The 22,852-nt window shown below is 46.7% G+C and overlaps 1 protein-coding gene across 1 annotated transcript in view; it reads left to right on the top strand.

Annotated features, from left to right (window-relative positions):
• The window catches only part of cacna1g (calcium channel, voltage-dependent, T type, alpha 1G subunit), a 435,684-nt gene extending 423,076 nt beyond the window's left edge, over positions 1 to 12,608 (top strand). Inside the window, exon 37 of the mRNA XM_039739383.1 lies at positions 11,641 to 12,608. Coding sequence (XP_039595317.1) covers positions 11,641 to 12,483 — 843 coding nt within the window. The 3' untranslated portion in view covers positions 12,484 to 12,608. The remainder of the gene's footprint in view (positions 1 to 11,640) is intronic.
• Positions 12,609 to 22,852: the final 10,244 nt, after the last annotated feature.

Below are 22,852 nucleotides of genomic sequence, written 5' to 3' on the forward strand. Positions count from 1 at the left end.
CACCTTTCTGAGAGCCCAAGGACACCGAACAAACAAACAAACAATAAATAAATAAATAAAAGACATTATAAACAACTTAAAACATCAGAAAATACAGAAAATATAACAATTAAAACCAAACCAAGCCACTGTAATCATAAAGAAAAAGCCATTTTAAACAGATGCGTTTTAAGTTTACATTTGAAGGATGAATATGATTTGATATTTCTAAGCTCAGTAGGTAGCGAGTTCCAGAACGGCTGAATGCTCCGCTCCCCGTGAAGGTTAGACGGGCGAGAGGGACGGTCAGATGGATGGAAGAAGGGGATCTAAGGTTACAGGAGGGAATGGCAACATGAAGAAGATCAGACAGATATGGAGGGGCGAGGTTATGAATGGCCTTAAATGTTAACAGCGGAATTTTAAAATCAATTTGAAACTTAAATCAGGAGCCAATGAAGCTGCTGCAAGACCGGAGTGATATGGTGAATAGACGGGGTTCAAGTAATGACGTGAGCAGCAGAATTCTGTGCCAGCTGAAGCTTATGGAGAGATTTATTAGAGAGACCAAAGAGGAGTCCATAGATGAGAAGTAACAAGACTGTGAACAGGAATGGCAGTGGTATGGGGAGTGAGGGACGGCCGGATGCCATTAATATTACGTAGGTGGAAGTAAGCAGACCGGGTGATGTTATTAATGTGAGATTAGAAAGATAGAGTACTGTCGAGGATGACACCCAGACTCTTCACCTGAGGTGATGGGGAAACAACGGAGTTATCAACAGCAAGTGAAAGATTATCAGCTTTGGATAATGAGGATTTCAAGCCAATGAGGAGAACCTCAGTTTTGTCAATGTTTAATTTAAGAAAACCAGGATTTCATTTCAGCAATGCGGTCAATAAGTGAAGATGGTGGAAAAGAAGAGGTGGGTTTACTAGTAAGGTAGAGCTGGGTGTCATCAGTGTAACAGTGAAAATTAAAGTTGTATTTACAAAAGATATTGCCAAGGAGAAGGTAAATAATAAAAAGAAGACGCCCCAGGACAGAGCCCACCTGAAGTAACAGTGGTGGGTTGGGATGTGAAGGTTTTAAGCTGAATGAACTGAGTGTTGCCTGTCCTACCAGTCCACGTTGTAGACGAAGCCACAGGCAGCTCAGGCGTCCAGAGAACAAACCCGGTAAGTTTCAAACAAAATGGGGGTAAGGCTGAAGCTAAATGCATACACAGCCACGCAGAGATATCAGCAAAAATGGCAAACAAAAAAAAAAATACAATCAAAATCACCAGTCACAGCAAAACGCAATAGTCTAGTTACCAGCTAGCAGCGGCGACCAGTCCCGCCAGCGTCCACTCAAACTGGAAGTTACCATCTAAGACTCCGACTCCCAACATTTGGACTATTTAATAGCTAAACATTACCATTAAAGAGTATTAAGTGCTTAAAAATGCTTCAGTCAGTCAGTCATTGTCCAATCCACTATATCCTAACACAGGGTCACGGGGGTCTGCTGGAGCCAATCCCAGCCAACACAGGGCACAAGGCAGGAAACAAACCCCAGGCAGGACACCAGCCCACCGCAGTCAAAATGCTTCATTTCCTCCCAAATAAATCTTAATTTTCTAATTCCCTTTCTGGTGAAATAATTCTTCAGCTTGTGCTTGAAGCTTACATATAAGATATCGGTGTAAATATCACAATGCAGTGTGTATAAAGTTGAAAATCATTACCGTGTTAGCATTTATGACATTGTCAGTATTTAGAAATGTACATTATTAAAGAATTCTTTACAAAAGTGTCATTGCCAAAAAACAAAAAGAGACAAGATAGAATTATTTAGAAAAAGAGTAACAAGTAACAGACACGTCGCTTCTGCTCTCCTTAATTATCAGTGGCAGGTTGAGGGATCACACATATCACGACAGGCAAGCAGTATGCATGTTCTTCTTAGATCCAGTCAGGTTTTGATATTCAGAAACCTTTTAATAAATAATCTTTAACGTATATAGCGCCTTCCACACTGAATGCTGTCGCTAATGGCTACAGTGCAGTTGTGTCCATGTTTGTACAGAGCGAGCACAGGAAGGTGACAGGGCTTTACCATCACACCTTTCCATAAGTGAGCATCACTCCAGGGCACTTTACTAGTAATGTTTCTATATAAATAGCATAAAAAGTAATATTAGTCGTGTTATTTGTATGATAAACACAGGAGCTGTGCATGGGTGTGGTTGTGAGGGTGGCATGTCCAGTTTCTTTATGTTTTCCAGTTACTCTCTTCACAAAAAATAAACACCTAAACCTTCTCAAACCCAATTCAGGATGTTGGGGTGCCCGGTCTAGCAGTACTTTACATGTTCCCAGTCCACCCCAGAGCCCCGTCTCGCATCACATCCACACTCACTCATGCCTAACGTGTACGTTTTTTGGGGAATGTGCGTGGAAAACAGGGAGCCGAAAATGAAAACCCACTCAAGCACAGGGAGAGCATGCAAACTCCACAGACATAATGACCAGGAAAAGAATTATTATTATTATTATTATTATTATTATTATTATTAGTGGTTAGTGGTGAGTACAGTTATTAGTGGTGAGTACAGAACATCTGATAATCACTAATCTTATTATACTTACTGCCAGGATACAGAAAAGTCCCAACAAAGGCACTTGACACAAACGAGTTCCCTCTTTCAACAGTTTAAGCAGCTGATTCAGCCAGCAATGGAGACTGAAGTACCAGTGGATGTCTACTAATTTCTTTCTCTGAAGCAGGGATTTTGCTGCCACGTGTCGTTCGGGTGTCCTTTCTTATCAACTCTTTGTTTTCCTTCTCTTTTCTTTTTCTCTCGTCCCCACTCCTCCCCATCCAGCTAAGTCTCATTTGCCACAGCTCAGACCCGCCATACCTCCGTCACCACAGATACTCCTGCTTTTAACTTCCTGCCTTCCCTGCTATAGGAGGACTTCTGCAGACAGGGGGCGATATGTAACACTCTCACCATTAGTCATCATGGCCTTGTTGGTATTGCCATATGTTGGACACTTACTCACAATCATCTCCCACGTGAAATCACATTCACTTATGCCAAAGGCCTTTAAGAATATATCTGAATGCTCTTTTCAGCTGTTGATGGGTATTCAGACCAAGTGCATTGGCGCCAAGGCCGTTCTGTAGGACTTTCTTCGTGTGAAGCCGTTGCTCTAACAGGCCTGCAGCTCTGAAGCAGCGTCAGTGAGGACTGATTACCTTAAAGCAGCAGTTCTTAAGCTTTGTTGCTGCTGCGCCCCCTAGTGGGTATGTTTCAACTTTGATCTGTCCCTCTAATCCAGGGGTGTCCAGCTCCGGTCCTGGAGGGCCGCAGTGGCTGCAGGTTTTCATTCTACTCCTTTTCCTAATCAGTTATTAAATGACAGCCAAACAGAAATGAGACGTGAAACGAGCCAACAGATGACCAGCTAAATTGGGATTTCAGACTCCAACCAGTTTCTTAATGAGAAGCTGATTCTTGCTCTTAATTAAACTCGTTATTTAATTCCACGGCTTGTTGCTGCTCTCATTCGGCCACAGCAGACATTTCCAAAACTGTTGATTTTTCTGTTTTTTCTAAGAACTTCGTCAAAATGTTTTGGTGACCTGAGAGATCAACCTCACCGAGAACTTCACTTTTCTTTATTTTAAGATATTGTGTGATGGGCACAGGTGAGCTGCTCACATGGCGGCTTGTTTTGTGTCTCATTTTTGTTTGGCTGCTAATTAAGGAAAAAGAGACAACTAAGGGGCCTGAGGCAAGTTAATTAAAATGAAGGCAACAGAAGTTCATTAGCAGCCAGAACGGGTCACTAATGAAGAAGATGGTTAGAATGAAAACCTGCAGCCACTGCAGCCCTCCAGGACCGGAGTGCGACACCCCTGCTCTAATCTGTAAGTGCATCTCCCATCACAGATGAATAGTGTGCATAACCTTCCATCTTGAATTTTCAAACGAAAGAAGCCATTTTTTTTCTCATGAGCTGGGCCCCTCGATGAAAGTAATTGTGTTTTTTTTCCAATGGGCAGCATATGCTTCTCTCACTGGGAGCATTGGAAACTAGTTAAAGTGGGCTGTCCGACTATTTCTGAGTGAAAGTCAACATGGCTTTTTGTTGAGCAGCACGCACTTTTTAGGAAGAGTGAATTGAAGTGAATCTTCAAACCCCTTGACTTTCTGCACACTTTGTCATGTTACAGATCTGCTGTTAAACTGGCTGTGCTACCCATCTAAGACAGGAGGAAGTAAGTCTGAGTAATCACTGTAACGTTTGCAGTGCACCGCGTAGTACACACGTAGTGTCTCTGTCATATGCCATTTACTATGGGATTCCTAAAAGCAGTGTTAATGTGTGCAATGCACCATCTGTTGGAATGACAAGTGCAATGCTGTGAATGATTGAAATGACAGAGGCATGGCAAGTAAATGGACACACTGAGATTTATTCTTTCATTAGAGCGGATGGATAAATTGTCCATTTTTGCCCATCAATCAACACTCAATTGCCCATAATGACAAAGTGAAAAGCTGTTTTCATTAAGGTTTACAAATGTATTAAAAATCTCCAGTTCTCCTTGAGATGTTTCTAGAACTTGATTGGAGTCCACCTGTGGCAGATTGAATTGACTGGACGTCATTTAGAAAGGCATACTTGTATCTCAGTATGGAGGATCTACAATTCCAACTGCATGTTAGGACAAAAACCAAGCCATGAAGTCCAACGAACTTGCTGTAGACCTCTGTGATCAAACTGGGATCAGGGCAAGGGGATTAAAACCACGGCTAAAGATCTGAGTGTTCCCAGAAGCACAGTGGCCTCAAGAATGGTGACAGGGAAGACGTTTGGAACTACTGAGACACTTCCAAGAGTGGGCGGACCAACTAAACTTAGTAAATGGGCTTTGGTCAGGGAGGTGATCAAGAACCCAAATGTCATGAGCTTCAGAGTCTTCTGCTGAGATGGGAGAACTTGTCAGAAGGACAGCCGTCTCAGCAACAGTCCATCAATCAGGCGTTTATGGTAGAGTTGTTAACTCACACGTTGAGCTTGCCAATACAGCGCATTGCCGCACCCACCACATGACAAACCAAGTCAGGATCCCAGATTAGGACCCGAGTGCAGCCATGCAACGGATGACACCTCAGCACCACACTAGTTCAGATGGAATCGAACCAATGTGAGGCATTTTTATGGTGGCTGGAGTGCCAATTCTGTCACCAACCCCCAAGTTTTCCCTGCAGGTTGGCAAAGTAGAGTCACTTTTGGTGTTTACGGGATTCGAATCGGCAACCTTCCAATTACCAGTGCAGACCCCTAGCCTCAGAGCCACCACTCCGCCACTATCTGGTCAGATGAGTCATAAATTGAACTTTCTGAGTGGAATTCCAAGCGCTATGTCTGATGAAGATTATGCTCAGCTCATCACCCGTCTAATACCATCCTTACACTGAAGCTTGATGGTGGCAGCATCATGATATGGGGGTGCCTCTTAGCAGCAGGGTCAGAATTGAGGGAAGGACAAATGTAGCCAAATACAGAGAGGTCTATGAGGAAGACCTGCTCCAGAGTACATGAGAGCTCACATTTGAGCGACGTTTCTCCCTTCAGCACGACAAACATGCCAAGATAACACTAGAGAGGCTTCAGGACGAGTCTCAGCCCAACTGAACATCTGTGGAGAGACCTGAAGATGGCAGTTTACCAACACTTCCCATCCAGTCTGACCGATCTGGATAGGATCTACCAGGAAGAATGGGATAAACTGTCCAAATCCAGGTGTGCAAAGCTTGCAGAGACTTTCAAAAGATGACCTGAAGCTGCAATTGTCACCAAAGTGGCTACTACAATGCACTGTAAAAAGTATAACATTGCTGTTGTTCATTCAACGTAAATTTTGTCATTCAAGCAACTTAAGATTAGTCATTTAGTGTTGTAGCTTGAAATCTTTGGTTTCAGATCTCAATCAAAGTAAAAAAAATGTGTTTGTACCAAAGTAAGTTGTGATGGAGGGAATAAACTTAAAAATCTTATTTTAGTTAACCTAATATTTAGGTTGTTCGTGTGCTGTGTTTGAGGGGCCGTTTGTATTTTCTTCTGGTCGAACTTTCCAGCATGATGGCTTTCCAACTGCCAAAAAAGAAGAAGAACTTAAATAGATTTACTTCAGTATAAAACAAGGCCATTGCACCCAATCACTCTAAAATGATTTGCCTCAACTTAACAATTGTGGGATCAATAAGCTAAAAAGAATTATATTGGTTCAAATTGAAAATATTAAGTGTGAATTATTACCTTTGTAAGAACTGGAGACCAGAGGCGTGAAAGGTTTGGGGCAGCCATTAATGCGGTTTATTGAGGCATTTTCAAACAGTTGTTACACAACAGAGTCCAAAACAGAACTGCCTGCCTAAGCAAAGGCAGTGAGCTTTATAGCTCAGAGGGCGGAAATGATGTCGCCCTCTGGGCCGAACTGGAAGTGACATCACCCTTGGGGCCGGAACCGAAGTGACCTCATTCTTGGGGCCGGAACCGAGGTGGTGTGTCCTTCCTGGAAATGGCGGCTCCTGGTGGGATTTCCGGTAAGACCTGCAGAGAACTCAGAAAGAGCGCCAGCGCCCGCCCCTGGGCAGATGTATAAACAGTATTGTCTAAGCCCTTCAGCTGCTTCCCATGCACACGTGTGTGACAAGACTCCCCCCTCAGCCCAGACCCGTCGGGTCGGGCGACCTGCACCGAGAGGTCGTGGGCCCGGAGAGGGAATCGGCGTTGGCATGAAGGGACCCCTGTCGAGCGTATATTTGTACTGCTGCAGGTCAAGAAACCACCTCGTGACCCGCGGATTCGACTCCCTGTGAAGGGCCATCCACTTTAAACCATGATCCGTCACCAGAGTGAACACGCGACCCAAGAGGTAGTACCGCAGCTGCGCCACCGCCCATTTGATCGCCAGAGCCTCCTTCTCCACCGCCGCACCTGGTCTCCGTCCAACAGTTTCCGCTCAGGTACATAACGGGTGTTCAACACCGCACGCTTTGGCTCAACACGGCTCCCAAGCCTGTGTCCGGCGTCCGCCTGGAGGACAAAAGGGAGAGAGAAGTTAGGGAGATTAAGATAGGTGCTGAAGTCAGAGCCCTTTTAAGTCACTGAATGCAGCCCCGCTTTATCAGACCATACCACCGTATTAGGAGCTCTTTTCTTTGTCAAGTCGGTCAAGGGCGCGCTCTCGAGAACGAGGCACAAACCGGCGGTAGTACCCGCCAAACCGAGAAAGGATTGGATGGACGGGCCAGGCCATTATGGCTTGCAACTTGGAACACTGTGGCCTCACAGTACCCCGGCCCACTAGGTAGCCCAAATATTTGGCTTCTCTCAACCCGAAGTAACATTTCTTGGGGTTGATGCGAGGCTCTCCCAATGTCCGTAATACTGCTGTGACCTGCTGTATGTGCTCCTTCCAGGTGCTGGAATAGATGACAACGCCATCCAGATAGGCAGCACAGAACGAGTTATCGGAGCACTTTGTCCACCAGACGCTGAAAAGTCGCAGGCCCGTAACCCGAATGGAAGGCGATACTGCCAGTGTCCGCTAGGAGTGAACGCGGTTTTTCCTTCGGACTTAAAGGAACCTGCCAGTACCCCTTTGTCATGTCAAGTGTAGTCAAGAATTTGGCTGGTCCCAGTCTCGAGGAGGTCGCCCACGCGAGGCATGGGATAAGCATCAAATCGGAAACTTGGTTGAGCCGACGGAAGTCATTGCAAAACCTCCAACTGCCGCCAGGCTTAGCAATCAAGACGATGGGGCTGGACCAGGGACTACTACTTTCCTCGATCACTCCTAGTGCCAGCATTCGCTTGATTTCCAGTTCCACTTCTACTTTCTTTGCCTCCGGAGTCTGTAGGGTCGCCACGGACGATCACCCCGGTCAGTTATGTCGTGCGCAATCAGAGAGGTCCGACCTGGTTGTTCACTTACCACCTCTGGGACCGAGCGGATAGCTGCTTCGAGCTCCTGTCTCTGTCTGGGAGATAGCTGTTCCAAATTAAGGGCACTTACTTCGCAAGAGAGAGCAGGGCTGTGGGATCCCTCTCCTTCCACGGTTTCAGCAGGTTTACATGATATATTCGCCAGCTGGTCGGCGATTGGGCTGTTTCACCAAATAGTCACCAATCCCTTCCTCTCCTTAATTTCAGAGGGGCCTAGCCAATGTGCGAGCAGTTTAGAGTGTGAAGTAGGAACCAATACCATCGCGATCCCCGTTGGAACTCCCGGAGAGTCGTACACGGTCATACAGGCGGCCTGTGCTGATTGTGCCTCCTCGATATGACTTTTAGTATAGGTCTTATTACATCAAATCTATTGGGCGATATACTCCAAAATGTTAGTGGAGGGCTGTGCCTCCCCTTCCCAGCCCTCTTTAAAATATCTAATAAGCCCCGGGCTGTCTTCCGTATAGTAATTCAAAGGGAGAGAACCCGTAGAGGCTTGAGGACTTCCCGTAGGCAAAGAGGACAAGGGGAGGAGTTGGTCCCAATTCCTCCCATCCTTGCTGACTACCTTACGTAGCATTTGCTTGAGAGTTTGATTGAATCTCTCCACTAGCCCATCGGTTTGCGAGGTTTTAAATGCTTTATTTTCAGTAACTTGGCAGTCTCCTTGAACGCTTCCGAGGTGAAAGGCGCTCCTTGGTCCGTCAGGACTTTCTAGGAATGCCCACGTGAAAAGACTCCTACTAGTTCCCGTGCAATATTTTTAGTGGTAGCCGAGCAATGGAACGGCTTCAGGGAATCGGGTTGCATAATCCACGAGGACGAGTATATATTTATATCCTCGGCTGAGGGCTCCAGGGTCCTACTATATCCACCCCAATCCTGTCAAAGGGAACGCCAATAAGGGGAAGGGGAATCAGAGGAGCACGGTCCTTCCTAGGAATTTGCCGCAGTTGACACTCCGGCAGGAAATGCAAAAGCGCTAACCTCCTCATTAATCCCCGGCCAAAAAAAACGGAGCTTAATGCGCTCTAATGTTTTATCGGAGCCGAGATGGCCTCCAAGAAGGTGAGAGTGGGCTAACTCGCAAACCTGCCGCCGTAGGTCCGCTGGACTAGCAACAACTTCCGGACCTTCCCTCATGTTCAGCAACCCGATACAATAATTCATTATCCATGACAAAGTGAGGTCCCTGTGGCATGGGCAAATGCGTCGTTGGCGTTAACGAGAACCACTGCATTCTTTATGTGCTTCAGAGAGTCGCCATTCCACTGTTCTCTCTTGAAAGAAGCCGGAGCCGCTCTAAACTGAAAGTGCAACTCAGAGAGCGGGTCCGGGCTGACCTCAAGGGCGGAGAATCCTCCCTCGCTGCCGGGGCGCTAGTGGATGACGTAGTAGCCCGCGACGGTCCGGGAGTATCTTCGTCACTCTCTTGGCCTACCGCCCCACTCCCTGTCGGCTGATTACACGGTGTGGAAGCAGCTTGAGATGAGTCTTTATCATCTATAACGAGGCCAAAAGCTTTTCGGGGAATGCTTTCTAAACTACAGTTACTGTCAGACCAGTCCGCCCGAGGATTACGGAAACGGAGGATCCGGTGTACCGCCACGGTAAGCGCCAAGGGTTCCTCCGAGACATACGTAACACCGGGCGGTATTGTACGAGCGGATATCTCCGTATACATTTTAGACTGGTCTTTTCTTAATCCATTGTTGCGGTAGAACAAAACGGCGAGCAACGACAGACACGCTACTGCCGGAATCAAACAGCGCTGTTATCATATGTCCATTAATAAGAAGCTCTCCCGTATGTTTATCCGCCAGGGATTGCTAAGGGCACACAAACAACCCCGCCATTGTCCCCTATCGACAGGTCGCAAGCCAGACGGCCCGGCGACTTCGAACAGGCTCTGGATTGCGTGGAAGGGACTGCTTTGTAGGACATAACTCCCGGTAGTCCACAGAGCGGCTGTTCTGCCTCCCAGGTTTCACAGCCGGCCTCTGGGTTGCAAGAGCTGTAGCAGCTCGTCCATGGAATGGAATTTCCCCAGGCCGGCTGGGCAAATTCCTGGGGTATCGCTGTAGCAGCAAAAACAGGCCACTTGCTGCACTATTTGCAAGGGGTCAATCAAATGGCGTAGCCACTCACCCACCTGTTGCCAGAGAGCCATAGCCTGCTCTGACAGCCCTTTGTTGGGTTAAACTCCCAGTCTATTATATTCTTCACCTGCCGGCCTGGGGACAGCCCATCGCTAACAGGGACCTTGGTCCCGATGGGCAGCTCGGCTTTCCTACCCAGAAGAGCATACTGAGCCACTCGTGTTTTCCCCAGAAGCCAGCCCACGCCTGTGGGTCCCCTCTACCTTCTCCACGAGATGGGTTGGTAGCCCCGGTTATGCTCGTGGAGCAGAGCCTGCACCGCCCTTCCTGACCCTCCGCGCACTCCCTGCCCCAAACTCGGCCCCGTACTCACCCACCTGGTTCCTTGAAGTCCGTGTCCCGGTTCTTCGGGACACCATCCTGCCGACTACGCCACTGTAATAACTGCGTGAAAGGTTTGGGGCAGCCACCCGCTTAATGCGGTTTCCGGCTGCAAAGTTTGAGGCATTTTCAAACAGTTGTTTACACAACAGAGTCCAAAACAGAACTGCCTGCCTAAGCAAAGGCAGTGAGCTTTATAGCTCAGAGGGCGGAAATGATGTCGCCCTCTGGGCCGAACTGGAAGTGACATCACGGAACCGAGGTGGTGTGTCCTTCCTGGAAATGGCGGCTCCTGGTGGGATTTCCCGGTAAGACCTGCAGAGAACTCAGAAAGAGCGCCAGCGTACCCGCCCCTGGGCAGATGTATAAACAGTATTGTCTAAGCCCTTCAGCTGCTTCCCATGCACACGTGTGTGACACCTTACTTTTTTCAGTGTGTTCTGGATTAAGACTCTGGATGCTTTTGTGAATGAGAGATTTCAGTTTTTCATTTTTAATATATTTGCCAACCTTTCTGGAGACGTGTTTTCACTTTGGCATTGTGGGTTACTGAGTATAGAATTACGAGGAATCACAATCCTTTAAAATTGAATCCACAACACAATAAAAAAGTGCGGAGAGTGAAGGGGTCTGAAGACTTTCTGAGTCAACTGTATGCTGGCAATTGTCAAGTGAATTTGGATGTTCAGTAAGTTATCGCTGTTGATCGGCTTATTCCTTTACAAATGGGCAGTCATCAGTGCCTTTGACGCCCAGAGGTGCCCTCACGTGCCACCTGCGCATGCTCACTGCCTGATTGTCCAAAGATTTTTCTGCTTGTGCCCCTATCTTTTTATCATTCCCTCCACTTCTGCTTTATGCAACCAAAAAAATGACCTCCAAACACTGACCCTCCATTTTTTGGGCTGTGCATTTGCAGAAGAGTTTGGTCACAAAGCATCTGATTAGCTAGTGGGGTTACACAGTAAGATATTTGGGCTTTTGTTTTGCTTTGGTTTTTTTTGGTTGCTTTGTTTTGTATGCAGGCTGCCCAAATAACCAGTCAAGTGACCTATTAACCTTTCTAACTCTTTCCTGTCCATATTCCTCCACCTACCTCTCCCACACGACTGAATCCCCCTCCTCCTCCCATCACTCCCCTTTTTGCTCTCCATTCCCAATGTAGGTGGCGGTGACCAATGACTCCCTGGATACCCTCTACGGTGAAGCCAAGGAATCGGTTACTTCTGTGGAGAAGAACCAGCAGAGCGATCTTTCAGTCCTCGGACTCCCTGTGTCGGCGGGGCTCCAGCCCGCAGTACTGCTTGTTCCCGCAACTCCTGGAGCTTCTCCTAAAATGGGCCGCTCAAGCGTCCGGACCCAGAAGCAACCGCACAACCAATACAACATCTCCAAATACCCCAGCCCCCAGCCAGTCCGGAGGAGTCCCTTCAGCGAGCAGCTTTCCCAGGACCCTGCTGACCAGGAGGTCACACACATCATCACAGGGGGTCAATCTTCAGGCCTCCCTTCTTTAGACTCAATTAGGGGTCCTAGTACCTGCCTGAGAGACCTAAAAAAATACCACAGTGTGGACACCCAAGGCCGTCGCCTCTTGGTGGCCCGGCCTTCCTCGTGGCTGGACGATCCCCGGAGACACTCCATCGAGATCTGTTCCTCTGTGGAAAGTAGCCCACAGCGCAGCTCTGGATCCTCGGGGTTTGTTTCACGGGCGGAAAGCTTTCAGCAGCCTTCGCCGAGGCGGAAGAAAAAAATGAGCCCCCCTTGCATTTCCATAGACCCTCCCGAGTGCCAGGACCCACTGGTGCTGCCCAATTTTCACTCTGGCCTCTCCCCCTTACCCAGTAGAGACACCTGTCTTAGGAGACGCGCCCCCTCCTGCGATTCAAAGGACTCCTTGGACCTGGGAGGGGAGGCCTTGCTGCCAGAAGTCACGCAGATCTCCCCCAACCCAAAGCTCCTGACTCTTCATAGCTTCTCTTTTGAGAAGACAGATGCTGAACACTGAATTAGAAGGAAATGATTAATAATAATAACGACAATAATTCGAATATCATCAATAATAATCTCGATCGATCACCATCATCATCATCATCAGACAGACACTCTCCACATTTGCCAAAAAAAAAAAAATAAAGAAGCAGACTGTTTTTCTTCCATGAAACATAGGAGCTTACATCTTGTATCCTGGTTACTGGTGGAACACACACATCCAAAGAAAGCCAGCAGAACATCCGAGGATCTCCACCAGCCACCAGAACATAAAAAATAAAAGGCCAACCTCACCCCGGGCCCACAGACTTCCAGGTCCTGGATGGGGACGTGTCCTGGGTGCACAGGGGAGCCAGGGGTGACAGGAGATACAAAGCAATATGAAAGTTTAGAGACACTACATATATATTTTCTTAAATTATTGGGCCATAACGTTGATGCAGGATGTAGAAATTTTGTGATTTTTATTTTATTTTTTTTTTTCTGGGTGGGGTGGGATTACCTGAGTTCAGTTTTTGATTATATATATATTTTTTTTTGGTTCTTTTTTCACTGATTTGACATTTTTAGCGTTTTTCGATTAAAGGAAACAGGAAAAAAAACAAAAAAAAAAAAATCGAAAACAATTCATGTCCTTCTTAGAGCAGTCTGTTCCGAGGCATCCATGAGTCTAAAGACACATTTCTTATTGAAACCTTTTTAATGCTTTTTTTTTAAGCACAAACAGTAGCCAATAGTGCATTAATATAAAATAAGTGAATAGTTTAAACAATGAACCCATGAGTTTAAAGAGGTGCCAGCTGTACAGTACAGTGTGTGTGGTTGCTATGCCAGTCAATCCTCTTGTTGAAACAGCCTTCAAGCAAATCAGCGGCATCGCCAGAACAGACTGCAGGCTTCTGGAGGGTCTGGCGGAGTTTCGACAATGTCGCGTTACCGGGTTATTACCGTAACCGGATCTGCCGTTGGAAAGGCGCCACGTCTCTTTTGCATTTTACGAAACATTTCTTGAATTTCCCACTCGGCATTAAAAAAGGTTGATTTCTTGAAGGCTGTCTGGCGCGAGCCGAGGTGCCCGGGTGCTTTGAACTGTCTTCTCAATTTTGCCTTCTTCTTCACGGTGAAGCACACACACACACACACACCCCAGCCCCCTTACAAAAATGGCAGAGGATCGGCCGCGAGACGGTGCCCCCGTTGAGGTCTGTTTTATACGGAAAGTATTTTTCAAATGTTTTCAATCTCAGTATTTGATACTGTTTCTCATGAGAATCCTAGACTTGCAAAAAGTGTGTGAGACGTTTGTAAGGAACTGACTGTCATGCAATAAAATAGCCGCAGTTTTCAGCAACACTGTATTTGTCGGTTCTCATATGAGTGGAACTGTAACCTGCTTTTATCCTTAGATGCTGCAAAAAGAAAAGAAACAAACAAAAAAAAAACAGACTCCATTTTCCTTGATTTGAATGGAGAGATACACCTCTATTTTTGTTTTTATTTCTTCTTATTTTGTTAATCCTGCTCCAGGACGACCTGCTTTTATCAATAAAGCAGCCGCTGAAAGATGATCAGGCTTTCCATTTTATTTCTGACCGCTGCGGCTTTGAAAAAAGAAAAGCCTCCACTGAGATTGTGCAGCCGGCCTGTGGTGAAAGGCACCGTGCCTGCCATGATATGCCAAGGTGAGTCGATGATAATCCGCCCTTTTGTGATGGTTTTGTTTGGGTTGTGGAAACACGGCGTGCCTGTGGTTGCAGTGCCGACCTTGACGTCTCTTGTTTTACAACTTGTGACGAAAACAGGCCGTTCGGCCCATCAAACTCGTGAGAAAAGTGACAAACCAGAGGTGACCATTCAGTCCATCGGGCTGTCCCCATAACTCATCCTGATGCTTCTTTAAGATCGTCAGAGGTTCTGCTTCAGCTCCATGTCTCGGTGGTTTGCTCCTGATTCCCACAACTCTTTGCGTAAAGAAGTGTTTCCTGGCTTCGGTCCTAAATGCACTTCTCCTCGATTTCCACTAGGTGTCCTTGAGTACGTGGGTCACCCTTGAACAGGAAACAATTCTGCTGGCTCTCCGTTATTAAATGCCTTTGAGGATTTTGAAGATCTGGATGAGGTCCCCACGCCGTCTCCTCAGCTCGAGACTAAACAGGTTTAATTCTCTGTCACAGTATGATTTGTCGTTATGTCCCAAAGCACACAAGTCCTAAAAAGCACTTCCAAAAATGCCCACTACAGGAGAAAAATATTCAAACCTGGCTAGCAACAAGGGCTGACACACAACTTTATAAAATACGAGGCCTGTCTGACAAGAAACTAAACTTGTGCCAGCGAACCAGCCTAGCAGACTCACGACAGTGGTAGTGTGTAGTGGTGACCATCAGCTTTCACCTAACTACTTGCTCAATCACACCATATCAGTTAGTCAGAGAGTACATGGCAGTAGTGTCCTGAATCAAAACTAGAGCAGAAAGTGCTTGCTTTCATTCCTGAAAATCGTCACCTAACTGTTCTGGACACCAGGGGGCACTTGAGCTCCCCAAACACCCAACACAAAGGCTCAGGCCTAAAGTATTAAAGGAATCCGTGACCCTGTGTTAGGGTATAGTGGGTTGGATAATGGATGGATGGATGGATGAAAGTTTTATTGCAGGTAAGCGTTTCCCACCACAGCCACAAGCACAGTAAACCCAGCAGGCACACAGCAATGCTGCTCTTTTGTCTATCTTCTCTCTTGCTTTGTCACGGCCTCCACTCGTCCACACTAGCATTGTTCCCCTTCCTCCCGACTCCGGCTCATTGAGTTGTGCTAAACAGCCCCTTTTATCCAATCCACAGAAGTACTTCTGATGATATGAAGCTGGGGCACGGAAGCACTTCCAGGTGAGGTTGAAGCCCTACAGAGTAGGGACTCTCAAATCCCGCAGTTCCCCCTGGTGGACCCCACAGAACCCAACAGGACTACAATACACGGCATGCCTTGTGGGCACCCACGTGGGAATTCCAGCCTGGGTTGGCTGCCATCTAGCATCCTGGGGGAAGAGAAGGCCCAGTGTAAGCTGTGTACCCCTGTCCTTCCGGGTTGAGGGCATCCTGGCCGGACCAGGCTACCAGCTGTCCCTCACTCTGTCCATGAAGATGCTGAAGAAGTAGGCATCAGTAAAAGGTCATGTTACACAGATGCATTATGAGCAGAGAGCGAACCGCGTCAGAGTCAGTCAGGAGCTCTTAGATCAGTCAAATGACGAGTGGCTCTTACAGGCCCTGAAAAGTCGCAGATATTAAATAATAGAAAATTCACATGAGATTAATGTGACATTCCACAAAAGGAGCTCCAGGACGCATTCAAGAAATGGAAAAACACTTTGGGAATGATGTATAAATAAAGGAAGGGAATACTTTGAAGGAGGCAAGTCTGATTAAGCTGTAAACATAATAATAAATGTTTCTGTTTTTTTTTTTACGTTTAGTTTCTTTTTTGGACAGACCTCGTAAAATGGCTTATTTCCAACACAACAAACATTTTAAAATCCAACAGTTCATGAAAGTACAGAACAGGGCACAAGTGGATTCACCGCTCCCAGACACGACTGAAATGAGCCGCCAGGAATAGTGGGAGACCCTCCAGATTGATAGGATGGAAGGCAGTGACTGGCAGATGACCACCCCTTTTGGGGGACCACCGACGAAACACATGGAGCATAACACAGGGCGCTTACATACATAAACTAAGACGACGAGTGCTGCAGTAATCGACAAAAGTAGCTTTAACAATAAAAATAACAATAGAGACTCTGAAGCCATCCCGGGGCTCCTGGCTGAGACATGACGGTGTGACCAGAACTGCTCACAATACTCCAGATGTCACCTCACTGGGGTGTCATAGTAACCTGAACATAACGTCCCTCGGTTCACATTCAACACTTTTTATGACATAACCTAACATTTTATTTCCTTCTTAGGTCGATGAAAACATAGGGGACATTCTATTGGAGCCTTCTATTTTAAGTCGAATTTTAACTGCAAAGGGAATGAAATTTGATAGATATTTATTAAAACTGTGCATGAGTGAACTATTTAAACAATAGAAAAGGGGTTTAGAGTGTTTTTTTTTATTAACTTAAAGGTAGAGGATGTATATACCTTTAAATAAGATTTTATTTATGGGATTAAGTGTGCCAGAGCATGCCATTCATGGCCATATCCCCTACCCTACCCCTGATGTTCCTTTTACCTCCGTGTAGCACTTTGCCTTTTTTACATTAAACTCCATTTTCCAAGCACTCACCCACTTCTGAAGCCTTTTCAGGACTTTCTGGATTTTCCTTTGCTGCCTGCTCAGTGTCTGCCATTGCTCCAATTCTAGTATCGTCTACGAATTTCACAAGTTTACTAACTACTGCAGAATCGACGTCACTAATATAAATCTGAAGAAGTAGCGGACCCACGTCAGAGGGACTCACTCCGCTGCTCACCTCATTCGCCTCTTATTGGTGCTCTTTCTCTTCTGTCAGTTTTTCAGGTTTAGTTCATCCATCCGACTCACCTCGATTGTCCAAAATAACATCAAGTCCAGATTGGAAGGTCCCTAAAGTCCTTCTCTCCACCACATATCTTTGGTCATGTACTCCATGCGTCTGCATGAAGAAAAACTTTGTAACATTTGGGAAAATTCTGCCCTTGACAAGTCTCTAACCGTGTCTCCCTGGGTTCTTGTTGCAGAGTTTAAAGTAACAGCTGGGATCCATGCATCCCTCCATTATCCAACCTGCTATATCCTAACAACAGGGTCATGGGGGTCTGCTGGAGCCAATCCCAGCCAACACAGGGCACAAGGCAGGAAACAAACCCCGAGCAGGGCGCCAGCCCACCGCAGACAGCTGGAATCCACTCCACTAATTCCCTTTCGTCATTTCAAACACTTCAGTCCTGCCCCCTTAACCCCCCTGTACTTCAACTGAAAAGGCTCAGCTCCTTCACTCTCTCATAGCTCGTAGTCCTAAGAAGCCTAGTCGCTCTCCTCTGGACTTCCTCTTGTGATACTTTGTCCTTCTTGTAATATGGAGACCTAAGGTGACCGCAGTACTCCAGGTGGGGCCTCACTAGTGTTGTGCTATGAAGCCTTCGACTTGTACTCCACACGTTGTAATAACCCTATTAGCTTTCTTGACCCTTTCTGTCCACAGTCTGGATGTACTGTAGGTAATGACCAGTCAACTATGACTTCCAGGTCCTTCTCATGAGGTGTGCTTTCAGAGCTCCCATTGTGTATTCAAATCGTCACTTTTTTCCTACACATAACACTTTACTTACATTCAGTTTCATCTCCCCAAGCCTGTCTGCTCTCCAAGTCCTTCTGTAACATTATCTGCCTCTCCACTTAGGGTGGCATCATCTGCACACTTAACCACCTTAATGATTATATGCTTGTCCAGATCATTTATGTATATTAAAAAGAGCAGCGGCCCCGGCACTGACCCCCTGCTGGACATCAATGCTAACATCATTTCATTCTAAAAAAATAAAAACCTTCTTCTCACCATAACCCTTCGCTTCCTGCGTTTAAGCAAATTTTGTTCCCACCTATAGAAACCCCCCGTATTCCCACTTCTTTTGTTGCTTTCTAAGAGTTAACATACCTGCTCCACTCACACCAGAGGACAGCAGTGATCCTCTTATAATGGGCTGAAGGTGTGCCAGGAGCTGAAATCCATAGAAGGCTTTCTGTACAATATGGGGACGGTGTGTTACCGCGGCAGAGTGTTCAGAAATGGATCGAGAAATTCAAAACTGGTCAGACAAGTGAATAAGCAGTGGGACACCCGCTTCCTTGTCCAATATTAATGACCGTGTTGAGCGACTCTGATGAACCGAGGAGGATTTTGACCCCCAGTACACTTTCAGCCTATAAGAAACATCACTACTCGCTGTTTAACCTTAGAAAACAACAAGACAGACTTCACTGATGAGGTTGAAACTTTACCACGATGACCACAGACACACCGTGTGTCCACGTGTGTGCAGGCAACCCAAACAAAATAATCACCAAGACGTGCTTCAATACTGACTTACCCTCACGAAATGAAACACGAAGTGGAGCTGACCAGAAGTGGAAAGACCACCTTTTTATTTGAATGAGCCCTCACTTGGTCCTACCCTTTTTCCCTCAGCTCCGGCCAATATCCCTGTTTAATGCTGGTGCCAAAAAGATTGAAAATAAAGTGCACACTTGGGTCCAAAACTGGTGTGAGCCAAAATAGAGCAAATCAAAGTACCTGAGCAAATGTTCAGTTCTCTTCAACTGATGGTCCGCCATGAACGTTGACTTCTGGTGGCTTCTGGATTTTTATACCACCAGCCCAGAAAGGGTGGGGCTTCAGTGTGAGTATAGATACTGGGTCACACCCCTCCCAGCTGGTGAGCTTCAGAACTGCAGGTGGAAAAGGAGAGGCGATTAGTAACGGTGCCCCCTGCCTGTTCGGGGTGATATTGTTTATTGTATCAGAGCCCTGAAGATGGAACATTCTTGACACCATCCAGTGTGGATTTTTTTGTATTACCATCTTAACCCTTAGTCCCGATGATCTGAAGTTTTAGAACAAATGACATTTAGGTCCATCCATGCCTGTCACTAAGGTGGCATCACAAGATGGCTCTGCATCACTGTTTTAGGCTAAGCTCCCCCAGGTTAGGTGGGTTGCCCGACCACCAGGTGCCCGCCAGTGAACGTCGCTCCTCATGATTGGCGCCGGGAGTGAGTTCAGGTAATCCTATCCTGCGTAGGGTAACTCTCCATCCAATTTGTGCCATTATGAGGGTCATTGCAAACCATTCTTTGTCCCAAACCAGTTCTCCAGAACACCTAGCTCTGTGCACAAAGAGCCAACACAACAACAAGGTGACGGCCCAGGGTGAGGTGGTGGTTAGGTTAAGGTTCAGGGTGGGGATCAACACCTCCAAGTTGGAGGCCCTTGGGTCTTTCGTGGAAAGGAGTGGGTTGCTCTTTCCTGATGAAGGAGGGACAACCGCCTTTAGTGGAGGATCAACTTGTTCACAAGCTATGGAAGAAGGGAATGTGAGACTGACAAGCAGACTGGAGTGAAGGCAGCTGTTGTGTGGCACTGGCCCGGTGAAGAGGGAGGCGAGTCTAACGACAAAGCTCTCACTTTATTGGGTAATCTGCTCGTGAGTTGTGGGTAACGACTGAAAAAATGAGAGCGCGACTACAAGTGGCCCGAGTGAGGCTTCTTCCAGGGACACTGGGCTGGTAGGATGTGTAATGGGCTGCCAGGATTCTTACATCTCCGTAACAGAGGGACCGGGGAAAGGAGCTTGCACGGGGCAATACCTCAGACGGGACGACAGAGGGACCGTGGCCACCGAAAGGGAATGTTTGGAGAATGGCTGAGCCCTCCTGTGCAGGGCTGCCGTCACCCCCGGAAGTGTAGCTGGAAGGAGATCATGGGGCCCCTGGAGTCTCCAGTCCTTCAGGTATGGAGGTGTAGGAGGTGAGAGCCTCAGTGTAGAGTGTCTGCTCCCACCGGATTGAGGGGAGCCAGGTGAGGTGGTCTGGACATGTTGTAAGGATTCCTCTCTGGTGGCTTCCCCTGGAGCTCCCACTGGCTGGAGACCCAAGACATGCTGGAGGGATCGTATCTCAGGGCTGACTTGGGCCTTGGTGAAGACAAACAGGAGCCTGTGCCTGGGATCGGGGAAATCGGGGTCAACGAGACCCTCACCAGTCTGAGAGGATGAGGTGACATTCTGGTGACATTTTTATAGGTTGTGAACAAAGTTCCCTAAAATGGGGAGCAAAATCCACCGGAGTGTATGGTGGAAAGGAGGCAGCAGTGTTCAAAATGTGTAGCGGCTCTGCACAAGGGTGACTTTAAAGGGTACTTTGGTGGGGGGCTTTACATTTCTGAATTGAAAAGATAAACCGGAAGACTTTGTGTGCTCTGTGAACAGAAAATACCTGAAATGCAGTGGAAAAAATCTGTCAATGTCAACGGATGGCTGAAACAGGCCAAAGGTAAACATTTTTAAAAAAAACTGTACAAATTATGGGATGTTTAATGTTTCGTTTTTTTTAACATTTCTTAAATTGGAGAAACTGTAGGAAAAGTCACCAAGTTTCATCAGTTTTTAAACACTAATACAGTTTGTACCTTGGGGCCAGTTATTTATAGTGTCCCTTTTGAAGTTCTCACTGGGAGGGTATCCCCGGGGGTCTCTGTTATCAATCCCACCATCAGCTGCAAGTCTTTGGGTGAAGCTTGTAGAAGACAATGGCTGAGCATCACTGCTCTGGACGGGGCTAAGATCAGCATTCTGAGGGGCCACTCAAGACCCTGTGTGTAAAGTAAAGTCCTTAACGACAGAGCAGAAAGTCTTTCAAATCAGCCCCCTGGACCGCCATACTAACACTGGTTTGGACTTCCTTTTGCTCTCTGACACGCTCAGTTCTTCATGACGTGGCTTCCACAAAATTCCTTTGAGGTTCTGGTCCGTGTGACTTGACTTATCAGCCGCACATTCATGTTGTGAATCTCCCGTTCTGCCACATCCCAAAGGGGTTCGGTTGGATTCAGATCCGGTGACTGGGAAAGCCACTGAAGAACACTGACCTCACTGTCACGTTCATGACACCAGTTTGCTTTGTGACATGGTGCATTATCATGCTGAAAGGAGCCATTAGAAGATGGAGAAATTGTGGCCAAGAAGGGATGCACAAGGTCAGCAACAATCCTCAGACAGGTCATAGCATTCAAGCAATCATTGATTGGTACTAATGGGGCCCAAAGTCTGCCAAGAAAACATTCCCCACCCCATGGCACCACCACCAGACTGGACTGCTGACACAAAGCAGGCCGAGTGCTTGGATCCATGCTGTTCTGACCATAACATCTGTGTGTCTCAGCAGAAATCGAGATCCACCAAGACCAGCCTAAGCTGTTTGAGTCGTCAGCTGTCCACTTTTGGTGGGCCTGTGCCCACTGCAGCTTCGCCTTTTGTGTTCTTGTCTGACAAAAGTGGAACTCGAGGTGGACTTCTGCTGCTGTTGGCCGGCAGCCTCGAGGGTCCAAGTGTTCTGCATTCTGAGACGCTTTTCTCATCACCACAGTTGTACAGGGTGAGCCAGTCTGGCCGTTCTCGGGGGGTTTGCATCTGCAGAAATGCCATTCACTGGATGCTCTATTCTGAGCAAACTGCAGAGATTGTTTTGTGTGAAACTCCCAGGAGATTAGCAGTTACAGAAATACTCAAACCAGCTTGTCTGACACCAACAATCACGCCACGGTCTAAATCACCGAGATCACATCTATTATCCATTCTGGTGTCCAATGTGAACATCAACTGAAGCTCCTCACCTGTACCTGCAGGATTTTATGCATTGCGCTGCTGCCACATGATGGGCTGATTAGATAATTGCATTGGTCAGCAGGTGTAGTGGTGTCCCTAATAATTTGCACAACGTGTTTACATATAGTACTGCATTTTAATTTCTTAATGTCATCACTCAGAGAAAGTACAGAAAAGTATACCAGGACTCATGTATTTTCATAAAACAGAAAACATGAGGCCATAGCTATTGACAGTTATGTATCAGTTTACAGATTTTAAATTTTATGTTCAAGAATAGGTTTTTAGCGACATCTGCTGGCTAAATGAAGCAAAATACAACAGCGCGAAATGGAAAATCTGAATTAGCTGGCAAATAAATAGCCAACTTCAGCCTCATTTCATCATGCCTGTTGTGAACCAATTCGCCACTTTGCCACAGAAGCCAGACGCCTGTCATTTCAAGGATCAACTGCCAGTGGGCACAGTCAGGATTAGCAGTCACCAACACTTTCTGTTATCGGCATTGGGGATATTGGCCTCCAAACCCAAACGGTCCCTTCAGCAGATCACCACATCAGCCACAATTTTTAATGTTTGATTTTAATGATGTAATTTAATTAAATAAAATTTTAAGTTAATCTAATATAATTAAAAAATGTTTAATTTTTGCAAGCTGAAATAAATATTTCACAAACTTTTAGGTTTTTAGGAGAAGCACGTCATGTGATGCCACAGACGCCAGACGAGAGGCCGCGATACTTGAAATCTGCGTAACTCGGAAATTAAAACAACAGAGCTCCGTCACGGTAAGAAATTAAAAAAAGCAAGCAACTGGCACGAGAAGCCAATGCCGAACTATACGAAACATCCATCCATGTTTAAATCATATGCGAAAGAGGGATTAGTAAAATGCGACCCGCGTCATCCAAGCAGGACATCCCGTCGGGCGAGTGTGGCACTGCAGCGGGCTCGATACAAAAGGCTGCTTCTTCTTGTTCTCCCTGTCCACCTCATCCCATTGCCGCCGAGCGACCTGC

The sequence above is a fragment of the Polypterus senegalus genome, chromosome 17, assembly GCF_016835505.1.
Source record: "Polypterus senegalus isolate Bchr_013 chromosome 17, ASM1683550v1, whole genome shotgun sequence".
NCBI lineage: Eukaryota > Metazoa > Chordata > Cladistia > Polypteriformes > Polypteridae > Polypterus > Polypterus senegalus.